The 21,515-nt window shown below is 42.5% G+C and overlaps 1 protein-coding gene across 1 annotated transcript in view; it reads right to left on the reverse strand.

Annotated features, from left to right (window-relative positions):
* Positions 1-21,515, reverse strand: part of LOC103777054 (BDNF/NT-3 growth factors receptor) — an 82,034-nt gene that overhangs the window by 30,977 nt on the left and 29,542 nt on the right. The window contains exons 2-4 of the mRNA XM_008944592.1: positions 18,551-18,681; positions 12,240-12,412; positions 7,973-8,207 (exon numbers count right to left, since the gene is read on the reverse strand). Coding sequence (XP_008942840.1) covers positions 7,973-8,207; positions 12,240-12,412; positions 18,551-18,681 — 539 coding nt within the window. The remainder of the gene's footprint in view (positions 1-7,972; positions 8,208-12,239; positions 12,413-18,550; positions 18,682-21,515) is intronic.

Raw genomic sequence — 21,515 nt, forward strand, 5'->3', positions numbered from 1 at the left:
GGCTCCTGTCTGCTGCTGAGCCCAGTCTGGGAATTCCCCAGTGCCTGCCCGTAGCATCAGTGGTGATGGTGATGTAATTGCCATCAGGGGGCTTGGGTTCGATACTGGTTTTGTATCAGTAAAGCTGTTTAGTTTTCTTTTCCAATGTACATATCTCTCTTCCTTATTTCCTTTCTTTTCCCCTTTGGGAAGGGAGAGGGGTTAGTAGAAAGCACCTGTTCTTTGCCTAGTGGCCAGCTCAGCCCTAACCTTTGATAATGGTCTGCACAAAGTCTTGGCCCAGGAAGAAAAACTACAGAAATCACTTAATCGTTTCTCTTGCTGTTCTATGCCTGGTCTCTAGAAAATGTTGTCTGTAAACTTTTCACTTTCTAAAGTGCCGGATGTAGCATTTGGTCTGCTAAAGTCAATGGAATATTCCAACTCCATCAATATTCCAGATACAATATTCCAGCTACAATCCAGCAAACTGCGAACACCGTTGGGATTGAGGACACGGCCCTCTTTTGTGCTAAACATCTAAACAATGGTCAAATAATTTCAGCACCTGCAAAAATGGCTTTGTAGGGCTGTGCTGCTATTTAATGGAATGAACTGATTTTGATCAGAGTTCTGCAAAGCTCTCCAAATTGCAGTTCATAAAGCTAATTTCAATGTGTGAATCATTGCTTTCCTGCAATTTATATCCATATGTGTGGTTATTTTTGAGAATGATTCAGTTTTGTATATATAATTTTAAAAGGACTTTTTAAGTTAATGAACATCTGTGCTAAGAACCCCTCAACAGAAAAGCTTGTGTCAGCTACCAGTGATGCTGACTCTGTAAACTTCCTGCCATTCTATAGTCATGTATATGGATCCTAAAGCTTTTACCAACCGCATACACCAGCAGTAACCCTGTTGAAAACCACACCTTTAAAGTGCTTTAAAAATGGGGTGGGAAACCCAAAATTTCCATCCATTTGAAAACTGTAATATCTGCTTTATAACCCAACTGAGAGTAATAAACAGTAAATTCTCAAAGCTTTTAACAGAAGCAGAGGCCAAACACTTTGATTAAGTTTTTGACTGACGTGCATTCAGAGATTTTAGCTACAGTGTTGTCCAACAGGATTTCTGTATTTCCTGGCATATGCTTCTAGGTGCTGCTCCCCGGATGAAATTACTTCCTCAAGATGAACCTACTTCTTGACATCGTGCATGAGAATCATGCTGGTGTAAATCCAGTAGGCGTGGATTTACAAGGGAATAATTAGACTCCCAAATGCAATGGCTAGTGAAGTAACTGATCACAGAAGCAAAGTCACTCTGCTTTAGTTTGTCTTTTAATCAGCTCAATTTTTCAACTTAGTTAGTATGTTTTTCTGTTTCTGCCCTCTCTACACTCTTTGATCTCACAGGCTGAAGGAGAATGTGCTCCAGGAGCTGGCTTCCCACTTGCACACTCATGTGAGAGCTTAAATCTGGCAAAACAAAGTATGTCACAACTTTTCGGTTAAAAATCTCATTTTCTGTATTACCATCTTGTCATTAACCCTGCAAGATGGAGTTTCACTGTTAAATGCAGCACAGTACACATGCTGGACATCTGATATTCCTTCTCCTAGCACTAATATGGAAAACTTTCTTGGACTCCCCTGTTAGGATCTGTGTCAGTGAAAACAGATGGAAACAGAACTGTCAGTAAGTCCAATGACTGACACAATGGTGTGAAGATGATGAGAAAACTTAACTTGGGAAGGGACTACCTCTATAGCCATGGTAAAAAACAATATACCTACTTGAGACAATGCTGATTTTGGCTGTTCTGTGTATAACTGAGCAGGTTAGAAAACTGCAGTTCCAGAGAAAGCATGAGCAGTCAGGGATGTGTAAATAAGAGCTGGGTAAAGACCATGCTTCCTGCAGAGAGCAGAGTATATGCCTTGGCATGGGCAAGCAGTAATACCCATCAAGCCATGCTGCTAATCCTTGAGCATCAGGATGCCACTATGTCCTAGTGCACACAAGTTTCTAAGTGCTGACATTGTGGTGACCTTTAGGAAGCTCCTAAAAGCCCCAAAAAACTATTAGGCCTCATTCTGCTTGTGAGTATGCTACTATAAGTTACAAGTTACTGCACTGATTTCAAGGCAGCTAGTTCAGATTTACATCCCTCCAGCTGGCCCATTATTTCCTGTATTGTTTCCAGTTGCATGAAATCATCTGTGCACGTCCTCCAGGGCTGCTGGAACCCTCTGTCCTCCCCAGCACTACATATGATGCAACAAGCCTCTGACGGAGGAGGAGAGCTGAGAAGTCCATGTAGGGAAGCAGATAATTTCCTTTTGAGCAGCGGACGCAAAAATAGCAGCTAATAAAAAGCCTTCAAACTGTGACAATTCAATACACACACCTACGAGGATGCCTTGACAAGCTGCTTGACTTCTTAGTAACTCTTTCTTGTTTTCTTTAGTGCAGCCTCCTCCAAACACCCACACACAGGTACTCATCTCTGTAGTGACAGCTGAGACCTGCAGGTGTTTGCTGCTATTGCCCTTTCAGAATAGACAGACACTTGTTCCTCACTGTAAACATTGCTGTGGTGGTGCTTGCCTGGCTAGTTACAGCCCAAATAATAAACCAGGCTTTTCTTTTTTTAGCCCCTTGCTGTCATGCATTAATTCTCTTTGCAAATAGGCATTTGGTACTGGAAATAGCTAAAGCAAGATAGCTCTCTGGTGATTATTTTACTAGCACTATCTTTTAGCAAGTGTTTCATAATAGAGTCACCAAAAACTGTACTATGCAGTTGCCAGAAATGCAGCACTTTACAATATTAGCCTCAGACATAAAAGAAGGACAATGCCTAGTGGGCAAGATTCTCTTTGCGATTTCACTACTCTAATACTAACCTTATTTCACTGTCTTCAAACTGCTACTCTGGCTTCTGCTAAGCAACAGTGGAGATCAGAATCAAGACTGTTTGCTAAGGATTATGATACTCCCAAGTGTCATCACACTTTCTCAAAAGGGTTTTTGACCTTTTCAAGCAGAAATAAGGTCTGAAAGTCGGGTATTTTAAAAATTGGCCTGGAATAGTGAACTGTGTAATCCTTAGCTTTTCTGGAAGTCTTCATGGGAGGCTAAGAAGTGTAATAACTTCTCACGCCTTAACTGAAATAGCATGGGAACTTGATGTTTTAAAAAGGCATCCTTTCCCAAAATACTCACTTAAACATTAAATAGAAGTGATCAAGATACAAAACATGAAGAAACAAAGCCACTAAAATCTAGGAAAATTCCTTACTTTCTCAGTCCCTCAGCTGTTTACTTATTGGTTCCATGATCCTCTTTCTTTAGTTCTTTAATCACCATCAAATTAGACAAGACATGGATTTTAATTTTTTTAAAAAGCGGACCCTAAAGAAGCTAAAAATAAAAAGAGACAACAGTCTTTCTTAACCTCTAGAGGTACAAAATGTGCCAGTATGAACTGCAAAGCCATTCACTGAGGGATTGAAACCAAGAACTTTTTAAAAAGGGGTTGTTCTTCGTCGGGAAATACTGGAAGATGAGAATGGCCCAGGGCACTGCTTGACAATACAGTGACTGTGCCTATGACACAGGCTAGGCGAGTCTAGGATGCACCATGCAGCACGTTTTCATTAGAGGCTGGGAAGTACCTGTGATTAAAGAACAGGCAAAATCTCATTTGGAAAATACTGCTCCCAGGCCTAGTGATGTCTGTACTAGAAAGAGACACTGAAATGGCTGTTTCTCACACTGACAGTCATGGGAGAAGGCTGCTATGAGGACAAGAAAGATGAAAAACATTTTCTCCTGACAGTGTGCTTTCTTTAACCCTCCTAAACAATCTGGGAGGGGACAGGAGCACATTTTATAAATACAATTGAGACATAAAGGCTAGGAAGGCAGAATAATGTGATCAATTTGGTATACATTGGTTATGCAATAATTCAGGTTGCTGATAAAAGAGAAAATTTGCAGCTGTTATGACAGTGCAGCTTGTAGAGCAGCCTTCTGGGGAACGTTCTGGTAGCAGGATCCTACCTACCTGCAAGACCCACTTTGATGGAAGGGACTGTGTGACAGGATAGGAGTGACCCAGGAGTTAGAAATTCAAGCTTCAGAGCCACACAACTGCCGCTGTCCAACTTGGTGGTATACCTGAGAGACATCTGAGAAGAAGCCTCCCAGTACTTTGTAGGCTGCTCTGTATTAATTTACTCAGCTAAAGCCTTTCTCCGGGACTTGTGTTGGTCACGTGCATTTTTGTTTCCCCTCTTGCTGTATGATCTGGCTCTGGGTCAGCTTTGTTTCTCACACTGCTCTGAGGCACTGAGGGCAGGCAACAGGGCCAGATGTGCTCTGTGTGGCAGCAGCCCAGCGATGCCATAGCCTACTGCAGCTGGCCTGTGCAGCTCACAGTGTTACACAGTTTGCCAGCTCAGGTGGTAACTCTCACCCAGACAGACTGACAGGGATTGCTGTCACCTCCTGTTGTGTTGGGTGTGACTGACTTCCTAAGATCTCTCAGGGCTTAAAGTGTTAACGAGTGTTGGCATTTTCCATTTGGCTTGGGGAGGTCCAAGGCTCTTGCAGCTCATCCTACCCTTAACAGCTACTCTGCACCTTCCTGCAAGAGTGGAAGGCTTGGGGTCAGTAACCTGTGCTGCTGCTTCTAAACTACATGCTATGCTCTCTTCAAATAGCAAAACATGGTAGAAGATATGCAGAATATTTTAAAGAGAAACAGGGTCACTGGACTTTATACTGAAATACATCCTCTTGGGTTCTTCTGCCCCATCTGTGTCAGAAGTGGAGGAAACTAATTAGTGACTTATGAACCCCTCTGTACCTATGGGGTGAATTGGCCCTAAAGAAAGATGAAAACCTCACTAATAGCCCCAGTCTTTTGACAGTTGCTTGCGGGGTTTGTACAAGCAGAGGAAAGGAGTCCTTATTTGCTCCACTGTTCCTTGTGCTGTTGCACAAAGACAAATTATACAATAGCTAAACAGGGATTACACAACTGAGCTCCATAAATCTAAATCAGAAACAGAGTCTCTGTCCTGCACTGGACAACATGAAAATGTGGAAGGGTGAAATTCTGCTCCAAATGAAGTTAATGGCAAAGTTCTTGCTTACTCTGGTGAGATCACAGTTTCATCCAAAGTCTTGGCTCAAGCCTGTAGCTGGCTTACCAGGCTGCATATTTAAAGAATATCCCTGTTAAGTTTTTCCAAGTACTGGGATAAGACAAACTTCCTTCTTTTTTATTAAGCTTTTTGCTTATGATAAAGAAATGCAGGAAAGTATTTTAAGACCAAGTATTGAGCAACTACTTGCAAACCTGAACTTGAAGACTACAAAGGGTCTGAAATGATCTTGCTGAGTGCAAGAATAAATATCAGCAATGTTGTTCCCATGCTAGAGTGTCAGCTCTTGAAGCCACTGAAAGCTGGTGCTGAGTCACACTACTTGAGTGTCAAAGCAAAAGATGGGAAATCCTGACCTGTGGGGGCTTAGAGTCCAAACAACAAATACCAGACACCAACAAAACAAAGAAAAGTCCTTAATGAGCCTGAGACCTAAGCTTTGCAAGTAAATAACTCTGTAAAATGATCCATTGTGCTACCAGGCCTGCAGTGCAGCAGAGAGTCCCTGTAAAACCTGTTGGCATGAAGGCCAAACTACTGAAGAGTTTTAGTTTGGCCTGGAGTGGACAGCAGTGCTCTGTAAGAAAAGCCACTGCAGTCTCTTCATGTCCTCGGGCTCATCTGGTCTGAGTATTGAAAACTGCTGCTGTTACACTGAATGCCGGCATGCACACCAGGGCTCCCCTTACCCACAAGATTCCTGTCTGATGAAAGTAAAAAAGGAGGAGAAAAAGGAAAGCTTGTGTAATCGGGGCCACGCATCACATGTATTCCCAGCCCAAGGGTTATTTCTCTCTCCCTCCTCCCTGAAGCATCTCTTTAACAACTGAGCTGATTCAATGCAGAATGTCATTAGCAATCTAACAGTGAACAACGTCTGCGGATCATCCATATCTTACAAAAGCAAACTATAAATAATCATCTTGGGCAAATGTAACACCCTGACATGGTGGTAGGATCCCAAAAAAATAATTCTAGCATATTAATAAAGACAAATGCTGAACTATTTCTAGCAGAGCTTTTTGGAGATGTGTAAATCCTTCCACAAGCATCAGATAAAGCTGTCAAGGTTGTGGAAGGATTGCTTTTATGTATGTGCTGAAGCCTAAGCAGTTAAAAAGACAGCCTGCTATAAACAATTAGATATGGTAGGTCAGTGCCAACCCGGTGTCACTGCTGACAGTTTCATTACTTAGTCCTGCCATGGATATAATTCTCCAGGCAACTGTCTGGAAAGTCATCACAGCCTTGACTGTTTCATGACCAACTTCTGACCAGCCCACAAACAGCCGAAGCAGGGCAGGCCAAAACCTTACAAGCTCAACTGTAACTTCCAGCCTTTATCACTGTGAAATACGGTGGCATGGTAGGCAGTGGCTCTGCCCTTCCCCTGCACTGGCTAGAAGCCAGATGGAACACGAGAGGCCAGGGAAATGGTCCTTGTTTTTCTTATCGTGCAGAACCAGTGACTCTCCAGCTTTAAATTTTACGCCCATCCACCATTCTGCAAGCTTACACCACGAACTTGGATGGAAACAATGCTGCTTTACATCTTCCCTCCAACACTCATCTACCTCTATGTCCCTTCCCTCATACTTGTGTCTTTTACTAATACTTCCCTAAGACTTACCTTTCCCGCCTTATTCATTCCCTCTCTCACACCCATGATTGTACTATCTTCACACTACTCCCCCTTTCTTCTCCTTTGTTACACCCTGGACCTCAGAGATTCTCCCCTGGCCTCAAAAAAAGGGATGAAGAGGGAGAGAAGAAGGAAAGAAAAGAGCAATTCTGTGTAAGAGGCAGTGACTTACGCAGCATACCCCATGAATTATGTTCATTGCTAGGTAGCCAAGGACTACCCAGGTTACCAGAGTTTCCTTTGGTGAACCCCTGCTTTCTCCAGGTCATGACTCCTGTTCTAAGATTGTGCTTCACTGGGTAGAAGCTTTGCTTGAGTGCTTATATGTAAGCCACATCATCTGATAGTTTCAGTTCCAATCATGAAATTACAAATGTGGTAGCAAACAGCAAATACTGTCAGTTAAGTGACTTGCTGCATATTACAAAGGCAACATTAACAACGCTAATCAATGTACACAGTCCTGTTTATCCTAGTGATCCAAGAAGCCCTCTGTAAACTTCAGAGATTACCTTATGGCAACCAAGCTCAAGGAGAACAGCCTAGGCCTGAATGAAGAGTAGCAATGGGCTACTCTTGCCCACCACAAAACAACTCTTCAGCTGTAAGCAGTAGGACTACAGACCTGGCTTAAGGCAGGAAAAACTTAAAGACAGCCTTTCAGCTGTCTCTCACCTAGTCTCTTCCTGACTAAAATAACTGTTCCAGTGCTGCTGTCCAGTACTTAAACCTCCTCCAGCAAATTGAAACATTACACAGTACTCGAAAGTTACAATTTCCATTTGTCCTAGCAAGAAGTGAGAATATATTTTAATAACTTCAAAGTGTAGGGACAAATGTGATTTCCCACTCTTCCCTTTTATCTGTTGCTCCTTCTTCTTCACTGAAGCCAAGCAAACACCAAATTTCTACCCAGAGAAAAAGAACTTTCTGTGATTCATTATTAGAGTATAAAGCTAACGTACATAAACAACAGGACATGCCATGCTTACTCGGATTAAGTCTCTCCAAATTTAACGAAACTTTTTAACACAAAACCACGTTCTCCGTACGCAGCCTCTGAATTACCTGAGAGACATATGGTGGAGTGTAAATGCAGAATCAGTCACATCAATGTGGTAAGACTAAACAAGTCGTAGGTTATTACCAATTACAGCAGTTCACTTACCCTATAGTAATCTGTGCTGTACACATCTCTAGACATGCCAAAATCCCCAATCTTCACCAGCAGGTTCTCACCAACCAGGCAATTCCGGGTAGCAAGATCCCGATGCACAAAGTGCTGTGATGCCAGGTAAACCATGCCTGCTGCAATCTGCTGGGCAATGTGGAGCATCTGGGACTGGGTCAGCTCAGCAGGACGGTTGCCTTCTGCCATCAGTACTGCATCCGGTCCATGTGCCCTGCACCAAAACACAAGCTGAATAAGTGATTGACTTCTTCTAAGGCAGAGAGGTGAAAGGCTTTAGTGAGCCTAAAACCACACAAGTGACTTGCTCAAATCTAGTAACAAACAGGGCTACAAACTCGTTTGTTAAGTAGACGAAAATCTGCATCTTGGCTTTTTTCATTTACTGCTTTCATTTCCTGTGTGAAAGACAGGTGGTACGAACAGCATACCACAAAAGGTCAAACTCTCAGAAATGAGGCACATGCTTTCACAATAATACCCTTCTGCCCAAAACCACCACCTTTAACTGGTTCCCTTCTAGTAAACTTTCTGGACAAAGGACAACAAAAAATGTTAGCTGAGAAAACCTTATCACTCTGTAAGAGTGAAAGGCAATGAAGTGGGATGCATAGCATCACTCTTCCCATGACCAGCATTCCTTGACTTCCACAGGGACACAGGCCATTGACCCTTCCATCTTTATTTAAGGAAGAAAAAGCTAACTTCCTTCTGACACGCCATCTGAGAAAAAGGGCTAGTAACTTTAGACTTACACTTCTCATTTCCTATCCAAAGGCACAGCAGGAAACCATTTTTGTCTACTCTGTCACCAGAGGTGAGTCCTACCTGAGATGGGAGTCCTTGACAACAGGAAGAGGACACAAAACATAAACTATTTGGAGCAACTAAACAGCTTCAGAAATACAAGCTTTTGAGGATCTAGCAAACCTCTAATATGCAATAATCAAATGACTAATGAGAAACTTGTATACACTCCAGCAGGAGAGACATTTTGCATTCAGAAAGCTCAGCAAAGTATGGGAGCACATGTGCTTCACCCATCTTAACTACGTGAGCTCTGGTATATGTGTGTAGCATCCTAGTATCTTGGTGATACAGACATAAATATTCTTACAACACTTTATAGTAAGCATTCCTAGATAATCCTTATCTGGTTAATGAGGTCTGGCAATCCTTCTCATCTGATACACTTTATAATATCCTGAATATCCCTTCCCATCCATTCCACTATTCTGCATTTTCAGAAGCCTTTTTCACTCCATTCCTGAAGACTGTTCTTCCTAAAAGACCACCTCTCCTCTTCTTACCACAGCTTTTTTTTCTTTTTTTAAATACTGTAGAACTGATGGGTACTTTCTCTCAAAAGTCCATTTTTCCTACAAAAAGGAGTTTGAGAGAATCACCTTTCTAATCACTAGAGGTGAGGCCTTAATCCATGCCTAGAGGAAGGGCACAAGATTTTGGAAAAGAGTTGCAAACTAATGCAAATCTGTGAGATCAAATCTGACAGTACCTATTAGAAATATGATACTAAAATTGCCCCAAGGGAATGAGCACAGTGACAGATGTGAGAAAGAAAGGAAGGAGGGTGTGCAGCATTGCTGGGACTGCATCTGGTACCAAGCAGGAGGCTCTCTGCCACAGGGTAACACAGGAGCCTTTCAGCTGGGCTGGGGTGGGGCGGAGAGAAGGGAGAATGAGAAGATATGAACTCTCCAACCAAGACTTGCAAGCAAATTCCTATAGAAAAAGCACTGTACCTTTTCACTGCATGGACTTTTGTAATGGCTGCTCTCATACATGAAGTTCTGAGTCGCTAAATTAGAAGACTCTTCACTTTCCACTAGCTTCCTTGAGGGCATAGTCTGTTTGTAGTGAACCTTTTGCATTATTCTTACTCCATCCACCTTGCTTGTCCCCTTGCTGTTGACTGTAAATGAGGTGCTCCTCCCCACCCCCCCAGCGTCTGCTACAGCCAGGAACATTGACAGAGATTTTTTTGGATCCATATGAGCCCCCACTAGTCAGAATATGCACAAGGCAGGCATGACTTCGAGGCTTTAGTCCTAGATCTGAAACGGCCAGCCCACAAACAGCTAGGGCGTCTGCACATTCGGGTTAAATTTGGGATTAATTTTTCCCCAGCAGCCTTTGGTGGCGCTGCAGGGTAAGAAATACAGGCTCTTAACAGCCCACTTACCGCTAACCTCTGATCTGCAGCACAAGCTGCAGCAAATGTGAGAGGAATGACAAATTGGAGCTTAGGTTTAACAGCTCGTCCCAGCATAATCATTTTATGTTCTAAAGACAAGGGCTGATTAATAATTTAAAAAAAAAGAGAAGACCTAAAGTAGGAAATGTGCTGTCTGCTAAACTACCTTTCTGTACAATAATTCAAAATCAGAGTTATAAGGTAAGAAAGGACACTCAAAAATAATCAAAGAGTAAAAATTTCTTATGAAATAGTAAATTCTTTCTTATCAGCTGTGAATCGCGCTTCTTCTGATGGAAATTTAGTGTCCTGAAAAAGTACTGAGATGGCATCTCAGGAAACTGCAGTTCTCTCCTGATCTACGGCAGAGGTCCAAGCAGGGAAATGTAAATGCCCTGACATGGCTCGGATGATATATTTAAATCCTCTGCAAGAGAGACAATCAGTCTGGGAAAAGCAGTAGTGTTTGTTCTGCATTCCCAGTTCAGGCCCCGGTCCGTGTGCCAAATGTGGCAGCCCTGCCACAAAGGGAGGGGGCTAGTTGATGTCATTTGCTTTTATGGCATGGCTATTTGTTCAGTGGAGATTAGGAAGACAGCAAATTCATTTTACATGGGCTGTCAAAAATGAGTAAATGGTGACACTAGCAGTAACTAGCCATTTCAGTCAGATAGAAAATCTGAAGTAATTTAAAAGGACATGAGTTCGGATTATTTTACAGCTTTGTAACAGGAATCTTTCCAAAATGGTGATACACCTGGTTATCGTTGGCAGGAGACCTCTCAGTACATTGAATGCCTTCGTGATATCCTGTGTGTCCTGGTTCCGTGTAAAAAGGGGTTCAGGGCAGGACCCACACGGAACAGAACTATGTACTCGCCTCTCCCCCACCCCCTCGCGAGCGAGAGAGATACACTTTAAAAAAAAAATGAAGTATATTGTTCAACAAGGAACAGAAAACGAAAAAGGGAAGTAAGGAAAATAATATATATAAAGATCAGGGGAATAATACAAAAGATAAAATATACAAAACCCTCAGAAATGGTTCCAGGGTCCCACGGAGTGAAAGGAGAACTTTCCTCTCCAAGCTCCAAGGCAGGAGTGAAACAAGAAACCACTCCCTGCCTCTTATCAGAGTGTGTGTGGGAAGGGGAGGGAATACAATGGTTTCACCCCCACCCGGGGTCCTCCCAGTTGTTGGAAGGTCACGCCCCCATTCCAAGCCTCAAACCACAACACTGTGAGAAAAATTACACAGACAACCTTGAAAGAACAGTCCCTTATTCAAATGGGTTTTTTACATAGGAGTGAAAGCTGTCTCTTAAGTGCTTATTTTTATGTCAACGATTGCAGGCCAGTGGAAATGGCACATACGCAATGCCACTGTTCATAACTTCCTGGTTCATGGGTTACCTGTTGTTGTGAACCTTAGGCATCATCCATTTATTTATGACGGCTTTACTGCCCAGTTTCAATTTCTGATGCACATTACCAAACAGGTTTAAGAAATAAAGCCCTAATCTGGATCTAAAGAAGTAGTATTTTCAATTGCACTTAAGTTTCCATGGCTCACAGTTTTCTTGCTTCAGATTAATAACAGTCTTTCCAAAACACTGAGAGGAGGGAAGAGAAAGGGGGTTAGACTTCAAAAGCTCTTAGACACATACAGATAGCAATAGGTGTTGAGTGGGATCTTCCCAAGTGCTACCAGAAAGCCTGCAGGAAAATTACTCCTACTGTAAGATTTATAAGCAAACATTTAAGAAGACACTGAAATATATTTGAAATAATATTTCTTTGCTTCCTGTTCCTTTGGTGCAAAGCATAAGGCTTGACTTAATGGTGCTTCTAAACAGGCAAAGAAAAAATGAGCCCCACATCCCAGTACAGAAGACAAGACTTGCACAGATCTGCACTCCTAGGTGTTAGCATTTTCCACTGGTAGCAGTTAATTCGATATTGAGTACCAGGAACGTCTACCTTCTCTGCCCACTTCTGGCTCAGCAGCACAATACGTGCTTGTGGATTTACCTGAGGAATTTGTTCAGATCTCCGTGCTTCATATACTCAAAGACCATGATGAGTGGGTCACCCTCAACACAGACGCCATAGAACTTGACGATGTGCTCGTGCTGCAGGTTCGTCAGCAGCTCTGCCTCACGGTGGAAGTCCTTGCGGGCGTTGTCACTGGCATCCTTCAGTGTCTGCAACAAAAGATGGAAAGGTAGGGACGGGAGGAAGTTCACAGAAGGTAGTGAACATGTGGGATGGCACTGCAAGGGTAAGATAAACACATTCTAGTGCAAAAAAGATGGAGGAAGTACTTTCTTAATAGTTCTTTTAGAAATGCAGATGCGACGTTTAAGTGGCATTAAATAATAGCAGTACAATTTTCATTCTACTGCCACGTCATCCAAAACAATGACTTTTCTTGTAAGAGGATAAGGGAATACTCATGATCTTGGCAATCATGTGCCAAGTGGTTTCCAAACACAGAACAAATAAACTGATCTTATCTGAAAAATATACTTGTACACAGCTGGTTCATATCCTTTAGTGTTTAACTCGGACAACCCCCAGTATCCTGTTGGTATTTACCTTTGTTGTAAGTTCTCTAAAACAAAACTCTGCTTGCATAATACACTTAGTGGGAACACAGATGCATTCTTTATATATTACTAATGTGGTTGCTGATGTTGGTCCCTATAGTGTGCTATACATTAGATAGATTTATATAAGGCTATGCCCCTGGACCAGAACTCACAACCTGAGACTTCATCCAGAAACTGCCTTGAAATTCAGTAAATCTACTCACATGCCTCAGGTTAAGCATATTTGTAAGTATCTGGATGATCAATCCTAAACCAATAGGCAGAGAGGAACTAGATGCAGATCAGAATTCTGGAATGTCAATTTTTCTCACCCCCCTTTAATTTATATACCTCTAAATTCTTGCCTATTGAAGGAAACATATCAGCACTGCATGAAACAGAACGCTTAAAGGTCGTGTAATGAAATAATGCTAATTTAACTGCCACACATAGACAGTTTCAAATTTCTTGAGAACTATACTTCTTAAGCAAAGAAACAGTTCTATGCACAAAAAAAAAAAAAAAAAAAAAAAGCCAACCAAAGTTTTAAAAAGATAACAAAAGGCATGAATTCTGGCACCAGTTAAATAAGGAATAATTATCTTCAAAAGCTATAGTGGTTGCACTATACTAATTCAAACAATATTTGAATGTTCACAAATTATTCTGATGTCTCAGCTTCTCAGCTCTGTACCTCTGGATTTTAACTACACCCAGACTTACTGGAAAGGAAGACGAGACACAAAGGTAGTGGCATTGTTTTAATTAAAAATGTTTATCCCTGGTCATCATTTTTTACCCTGAATTTATATACAGAGCATGGGACTAACCACGCTCATCAGAAGAGACAGAGAAAAAGTTGATACTGTGCAATCATTCTGCCAATAAACACAGTTTTTAGCTGCAGTAGTCACCATTTGTTCAAGCTTTTTCTTTAACAGAGACAATTCTGTCTCCTTTTGTAGTTTAATAGGTATGCACATGTGAACAAAGGACTAAAGGATGACTGTTGAAGTAAACACTCGCTTTACTTGTGAAACTGCAACAACAGGTCTTGAGAAATGAACAGCTGCCTTAATAAGGTTGAGATGGAGGGACAAGGAGCAGTGCATGCTGGATAGCCATCTACCAAGTAAAGGGGCTTTTCCCTATGGATTTCAGGCTCTGTGGATCCTAGGGGCAACAGAAATCACTCATGACACAGACGTCCCTTCCCTGAGGGACATCCTCACAAATCTCATGTGTCTTCAGGCCCAGACCCCTTCTTCCACAAGTTTTACCAATGACAACACAACAAGGATAGTGCATGATCAAAGCTTCACAAGCTGTGTTATATTAGCATACACAGCTATGCCACCTAAGGTAGATATCAAATTGGCTCCCCGCTATGGCCCCCACACAATCACAGCTGAATCGGGTGAGGACTGAAATTGAAACGTCTTCCAATGCTTCCAGCCTCTGGGATGATGCTTTAACATGATGCAGGCACCAACCCACAGTCCAATCTACGCTATATAATGAAAGCACTGGGAACAATTCTGTTGTCACTTGAGTTCCTTTGGTGGTTTCATGTATGAAATAATTGGACCATAATTCTTCTCAACAACAGAATTAGAAAAGCTGTTCATATAAAAAAACATTTTTAAATAATAGCAACGTGGCCAAAATTGACAGGGAGAAGCACAGGCTGATACTCTTCCAGCAGGCGCGTTCCCTGGAAAGACAGTAAAACCGCTGACAGCTCTGCCCTGTGTGGATGGCATATTGTAAATTTCAGAAGATGCTTTTTATCTCTCAGAAACAGCAGAATTATCATATGACAGAGCAGTTGCCATGGCAATTACACATTTTCTGTCAAACAGCAAAATGCAGGGAGGTCTAAAACCCAGGTAAAACTCAGGCAGTGTTTCTACTACCAAAGGGCGACTTGAATTTCTGGCACCCACCATTGCAAAACCCCCTTTTCATTATTTCATGCAGTGCACAGAAAAGATACAATGCATGAGAGATAGCTGATGCAGTCAGGCAAGGAGGAGACTGGAAACTGAAAAAATTAATTAGTACTTAGAATTTACATAGAAATGACATTGACTAATGCATTTAGCTTCTTCTCAGTGCAAGAGAAAAAACAAAACCAAAATAAAACCATAACAGCACAGACAGAGAAAAAGACATATTCATTATTACTATCATTACTGACGAGTATGCCAAAGCTTTGCATACAAAGCATTCTCACCAGTCGACAGGAGCTCTTCCCAAGTGGAAACTGAGATAGAACCACATATACTCTACATCCACTCAGGCCAGCAGTTAAGGAGGGACACGCTCCCTTGGACAACAGAGGGAGTCTTCCCTTGCTGTTACAGGAGCTCCACATCTGCTGAGTTCATCCTTGTGACAGTCAGACTGCCACCCCATAATTATTCTCCTCCACAGAGTCCTTGCCCAGGTATCCACACACCATCTGGTCTCTGCAGAACCGTGCTCTGTAGTCAGAGCAAACTGCCAGCTCCTTAGTCCACTTCGATGTGACAGAGCTGCATTCACAGGTGAGTCAGAGCAAGAGGCAATGTGGTTCTTAGCACCATCAGTATGACTTGAGAATGGCATGATAATTCTCATGACAGTTGCCCTTCACACTGTTTCAGCCTTCCCCTGTGAAGTTCTTATTACTGCTCCCCATCACCATGCAAGAGCTTCATGGTGTATTTCCTCAAGAATTTATGGAGTCATTCGTACCCTTCTCTGAACTGAAGATGGGAAGAGTTGGAAACCCTTGGTTTTTCTCTGCAGGTGCAGTGGAAATGTTTTCACCTTGCACGTACAGCAATCTGCTAGCCCAGTACAACCTTGCAGCAGCACAGGGAGAATCCTGCTCCAGCCTCCCAGGGGAGCCAGAGGTAGCTGCTAACCTGTGCCCTGACCATAATCCTCATCTCCACCTCTGGCCAGGTTAAACTAGTGCAAGAGTCTGCCTTGGGAATCTGACCCTATTAGGAGACAGTACCAATCTAGACCTAAACAACCCCTGTGGCTTGGCAAAATGGCCCACAAGGAGACTATAGCTTTTCCTTACTCCATACTCTGTTCACTAGAAGTGCCTACAGCAAATGGTGCACCCATGTGATGTGCAAGCTCACCTGAGGGGAAGGCTAGTATGATGCCTGTGTAAGCAGCTTAACCTATGGTTAAGTTCTTTATTCACAGGGGTTTGACCCACGGAAAAATTTCCAAACACTCAGCGCTTCTCTTAGAAACTGATGGTCAAAACAGATTTAAACAGATTGTCTTTCTCCTCTTCCAAGGAGCAAAAACTCAAGTACTTTGGGTTGTTTATGCTAAGCCTGATTAGACATCTTCCCAGATTATTCTTGGCCTCTTAGCTCCTGAATAATTTGCTGCAGCAATGTCAGCATTTTGGATACCCGCCTGCTGAAAAGGAGAAGGATGCTTTTAGAATCAGAGTGATGCTCGGGGACAGGCATGAACTCCGCAGTTGCCCAGCAACCATCAGGCACAGGCAGCCTGCGGGGAGCACCATCCATCACGATCCACCCTGTGCTGGTGAAATCGTGTCTCCTTGCTGCCAAAATCCCCCCTGGCACCTTACTCCTGGTGCCTTACTCCTCACCAGGTGTATATTCCCACTGGGTTTACTGGATCTGTTTCATGGAGACAGGTGTGTTGTGGTTTTTTCCCATGGGGGTGAAACTCTCCTAAAGCCCTTTGCTGTGTGCCAAGAGGAGCTCCCCTCCACTGTTGGCATCAAGGTGTTGGGGGGGAAAAAAAAAATCACACATTTTCACTGCCAAACCCTGTGCCCAGTGGTCAGGTCCACTGGACAAGGTACTGTGGCTAGCGCTCTGTACAAGAAGGAGGTCCCACCTTTGACGTCCACTGTGACTGGAAGATACCTGTGATCTACTTCCGGTACCATGGTGAAAGAGAGAAGCACCAGGCAGTCAACCCCTCAGTTATACGGGGATCAATCCAACAGCACAGTTCACAAAAAAAAAAATCACTCTTTGACAGCAGCCAGAGCCACATCTTCAAAAGCCAGTGTGAGAAACATAAAATGGGCATAACCTGTCCCTAGAGGTAATTCTTCCCACAGTTGTCTGCAAGATCCTTACTAAGGAATCTACAAAGAATGGATTTGTTTAAAAAAAAAAAAAAAGACAACTGGTCCAGAAAACTGATAAATAGATTTGTCATCTAAATCCATGGAGATTGCCCTTCCTTGCGACTTACACAGCAAAAGAGCAGCAGAGAGTGAGCGTTAACAGCAGAAGTGCTAGCCTCCATCTGGTCAGGACTTTCAAAAAGAGTAAATGAATGAAAAGAATTTTATTTTGCTATCAAGCAGGCCCCTGAAGTGATAGAGGAAAGGCAGTTTCCACTTTAGCTTCACCAAAATACAATAGAAAATTCATTCAGATGTAGTTTTGTCATCTATCTTTTGCTTTCTCCTGTCTATTACGTATCTGTTTAGGGCTATTTCTTTTTCTCACTAGTCAATGTGACTGAACAATGCCCAGGTATCAAAAAGCTTGTAATCTTGCAAATCCCCAAAGCCCCAAGAACGAAGCAAGAAAGCATTCTACAAGTCCATCCTCCTTTCATGTTCTCCCACTGCCAGAGCCAGAATTCTATTTCTTGTTTACAAATTCAAAACTATGTTCTAGTCAATTTTGCTTTACTGTATAGTTTGATCCATTATGTACACATGGTTCCCTAATTGTGACTGGTCAGGTAAAACTATTTTCTGATCCCTAGGCACATCCCAAATTCTAAATGTGTGTTCTTCCTGCATTTAATTAGATGTTTCAGATTCTGAACACCTTTTTCAGCTTTTGGCAGAACACTACAGATGAAGATAAGAGATTGTTGCCAGGTAGACTTTGCCAACTCAGCATGTACTTTCACTCATGACTGTCTTCTAGCATACAACCATAGCTGAGGTCAACAAGCAACCTTAGCCCTTCCATTCTGGGGGATAAAAGGGATTAGTACAGTGAAGTAGGTTTGGTGTCCAGGATGTGAGATCAAGCTGGAAATCTTCTTACTCCTTAGTAGATTCCCAGTGTATCATGTATTCTGTACCCTTAAAGAGATCCAAACAATTGCCCTCTTCCCACCCCCCCACCTCGAAATGTAGAGAACTGTGCAGTGTATGTGAAACTCCAAAGGCTATGATTCTTCCAGGTATCAGATATCGCGACTTCTGGATTTCCATGCAGCCAGTGTTTAACAGCACATGACAATATTAGCCACAAGTTTGTTATAATACTCCTGGCAGCTATATTAATTACAACTACCCACCGATAATTTCATTGGCTGACTAAAAGAATGGCACAATCCTGAAAACAAAAGGCCTTCTTTGACGAGCAATTATACAAAAACACTATTCACTTAGCTAGTAATAGCTTATTTTTTGACACATATCACATGTATTTTTAATGACCTAGACATTATTTTTCACTAATTATATTTTAGATAGATCATAAGAGATTTTGCCCCTTTGTGACACAGTCTGTTTCCCCTCCTTTCCTTGTGAAATTCAGCTCCCATTTTATAATCCACATCAAGATCAAATATCACGTTCTCTTAACACTCCATTAGCCTTATGACTCTTCCACATATATCAGAGTAGTTGCACTGGGCTACAGAATAGGCAAATGTGATCATTTACAAATAAAATAGCATTAGGTCCAAGCATCGATTAATAATGGAAACCCTAGATTCTTTTACCTTCACTGCCACCAAGATCTTGTCCTGCTCAGGACAGAGGTTATAGCATTCCGCCAGAAAGACTTTCCCAAAGGCTCCTTCTCCCAGCTCTCTTTTAAGAACAATATTGTGGCGCTTGATGTGCTGCACAACTGTGAAAAAAAAGACAAAACAGATGTTGGAAGTGAGCTGCAGGGCCAGGATGAGACAAGGTCCACGCTTACAGCCACATGGAGACAGAGTTGCCTGTAGAGTGGGGCGCATGTCATGGAAGGGACCGAAGTGCCACTGTGTCATTCATTAGTGCTCTGTCCGAAAAGACCAAGTTAATACATTTTTATTTGGAAAATAGCGCATTTTCTGGATAAGAAGACATGGAATTAAGAGTCACCTGGGAAAAGGCCATTTATCACTGTGCTAGGATGACTGCTGCAGTGTTTCTAACAGCCAATGCTGCTGTTTCTAAAACATGAAGACAAACAATCATCAAATAAACCAAACCTTTCTCACACCACTTCAATTTTTGTACATCTCACAACAGCTGAACTCTCTTGCTCAAAGCCAAAAAGGTTTTAAATTAATTAACCCAATCCAAGAAAACAAAATGCACCCTCTTCAACTAAATCTGGCTTACTTTCTAGTTCTCTTACTGCTTCTTCAACTGCTTTCCCTCTCTATGCTATACTGCTGTTATGATAAGACAGAAATTTCATGCTCACAAACAAGATTTACAGTATTTCTCTGAAAGAAAAGAAATAAAAGATGGACGAAGGTTGAAGTCAGCATAGTGGACAGAGCCTCAGCTGAATTGCTGCTCAGAATCAATTGATTCAGACATCAAAGTCCTTGAGCTTTTTTTGCTCAACTAATTTTACATTTTCCTTTCAGCACAAGCTTCCACTGAAATTTTTAATATTTAAAAGACTGTACCAAATTTTGTAGACTACATTATCAATTTGCAGCGTTCAAGCTAAATAAAGCAGCTCTAAGGACAGTGTAAGTGGCCAACTCAACAGGGTTGACAGGTTGTGTTGCTGAAATTGTACAAAACACACAGCATCTACTGATGAATTAAACCTCAGTCCATTTAGCTGCTTTCCAAACACTGAAATTTAACCCTGCCTGGACAAAACCTGTTTGAAAATTAAGTCCTAAACACAGTGCAGTAAATAGCAGTGCACAGATACCAGCTCAGTTTCTGCAAAGGCATGGATCTCACCTCGGCTGCCTAACTGCAACCCTGATGATAATTTAGGATATATTCAGATATAGATCAACCCTTGCCTCAGTGCTTGGCCACATGCCTGTTCCAAACTGGGTGACCACTTACATAGAAATCACCTTGCCTCCACTTACTAAAAGACAGAAAATGGATTGCTGATGGTACCAGCAGTGGGGAGAAATGGCACAGCCTGTCTCCAATTGCCGTCATCAGCATTTGGAGAAAAGGCTCACAGTCTACAAGAGGAAAATACCTTGAGCCTATGGTGAGGTAAGTTGAGTGCACTGCATATAAATGCAGTTCGTATCCATGTGTGTGCATGCATGGGGAGCCCTGTTCTGGAGCTAGCCAGGAGGGAGAGAGAGATGTCCCCAGCTGTCCCCATCATGAATCTGCCAGGTGGGTACCACACTGGAGGAGCAGACCTCCACCAGACCCAGCTGGCATCTTCCAGAAACCCCCCAGGCCAGTACACAAGCAGGCCCCTCACGCCCTGGGAGCCCAGTGAGGAAAACCATCTTTTCTCCATGCCACACCTGACCCACCAAGTCTCGATTCTCTCCTCTGGTGCCAGGTCTCCTGGCAGAACCCATACCCCTATTAACTGCCAAGTACACATGAAATGACACTGCAGAGTACCGATGTTTTTCACTCTTCTCAAACTCTGGTCTAGCGTAAGATTAATTTTCATTGTGTTGATACGTTTATATGAGTATGCTTTCCTTGGCCAGCTACCCAAGCAGCTCCCCTGCAGCCTGTAGGAATTTTTTTGTAGTTCTATTTCCTCCTTAGCACTGGCTTTCCAAGAAAAACACAAAATACAGTCAGCACAAGACATACCTGACCCAAAACACACTGTTCCCCCATGGACACAAGTTAGCTGGCATCCCTTGCCTCTGCAGAGGACCACTGCACCAGCACACCACCTGAGCACAGCTGTGCTTTACAAAAATGCTTACTAATAAATGAGTACTCCCTCCTACCCTATGCCACTTCAACCCTGCCTCTTGGGAAATTCTTCTCTCCCTCTGCTTGACCAGTATCACCAGGAAGATGCCTCTCCTCCTTTCCTAAAGAAAGAGGTCCATCTCTGTGTTACCAGTGTCAGCATCTTAAGATGTTCACAAAGCCTGTAGAAAGGAAGTAGGGCTGAGAAACTGTCCCACTGGCATCAACAGCAAAACTTCAGCAGAGGCAGTTTTTCCCTTGGTTCTCTCCACGGCTACCAAAGACCTGGTGATGAACACAGCTGATTTTCTGAATTTTGTGTGGGTCCTCTCCATTTTCAGCCTAGCACACTCCTCTGATATTGGTCCTAGGAGTACGAAGGGTTTTTGTGAAGTTCCTGGAGGACTCACAAACAATAGAGTAAAAATAAGAAACATTTCAAATGCTTCTCTGTAGTACGCTTACAGCTGCTGCTAAATCCTCTTATATAAACCAAGCATTTGAATAAACAACCCATCCCATAAACCAAACTGTCAAAACCAAAACACAGCAAGCTGCAGAAGAGATCTGTGCAGAATATATTTGCAACTTGTCACGCTCTATCCATCCCTGTTACCTTTCTGAGCTGCATTGAGTTACTAAGCAAATAAAAAATGACAGTAAATGTGTCTAAATGGGCCAAGATTAAATATAAGATCAATGTAGGTAAATCAAACACATACGATGTGACGGAAATATGAGTCAAGGAAAAAATCCGTTTAGCAAACTCAGGACCCCGGCCATAATGACATTGTCTTCAGTGGGAGGAGACTTCAG

The sequence above is a fragment of the Merops nubicus genome, unplaced genomic scaffold (assembly GCF_000691845.1).
Source record: "Merops nubicus isolate BGI_N331 unplaced genomic scaffold, ASM69184v1 scaffold4767, whole genome shotgun sequence".
Classification (NCBI taxonomy): Eukaryota; Metazoa; Chordata; class Aves; order Coraciiformes; family Meropidae; genus Merops; species Merops nubicus.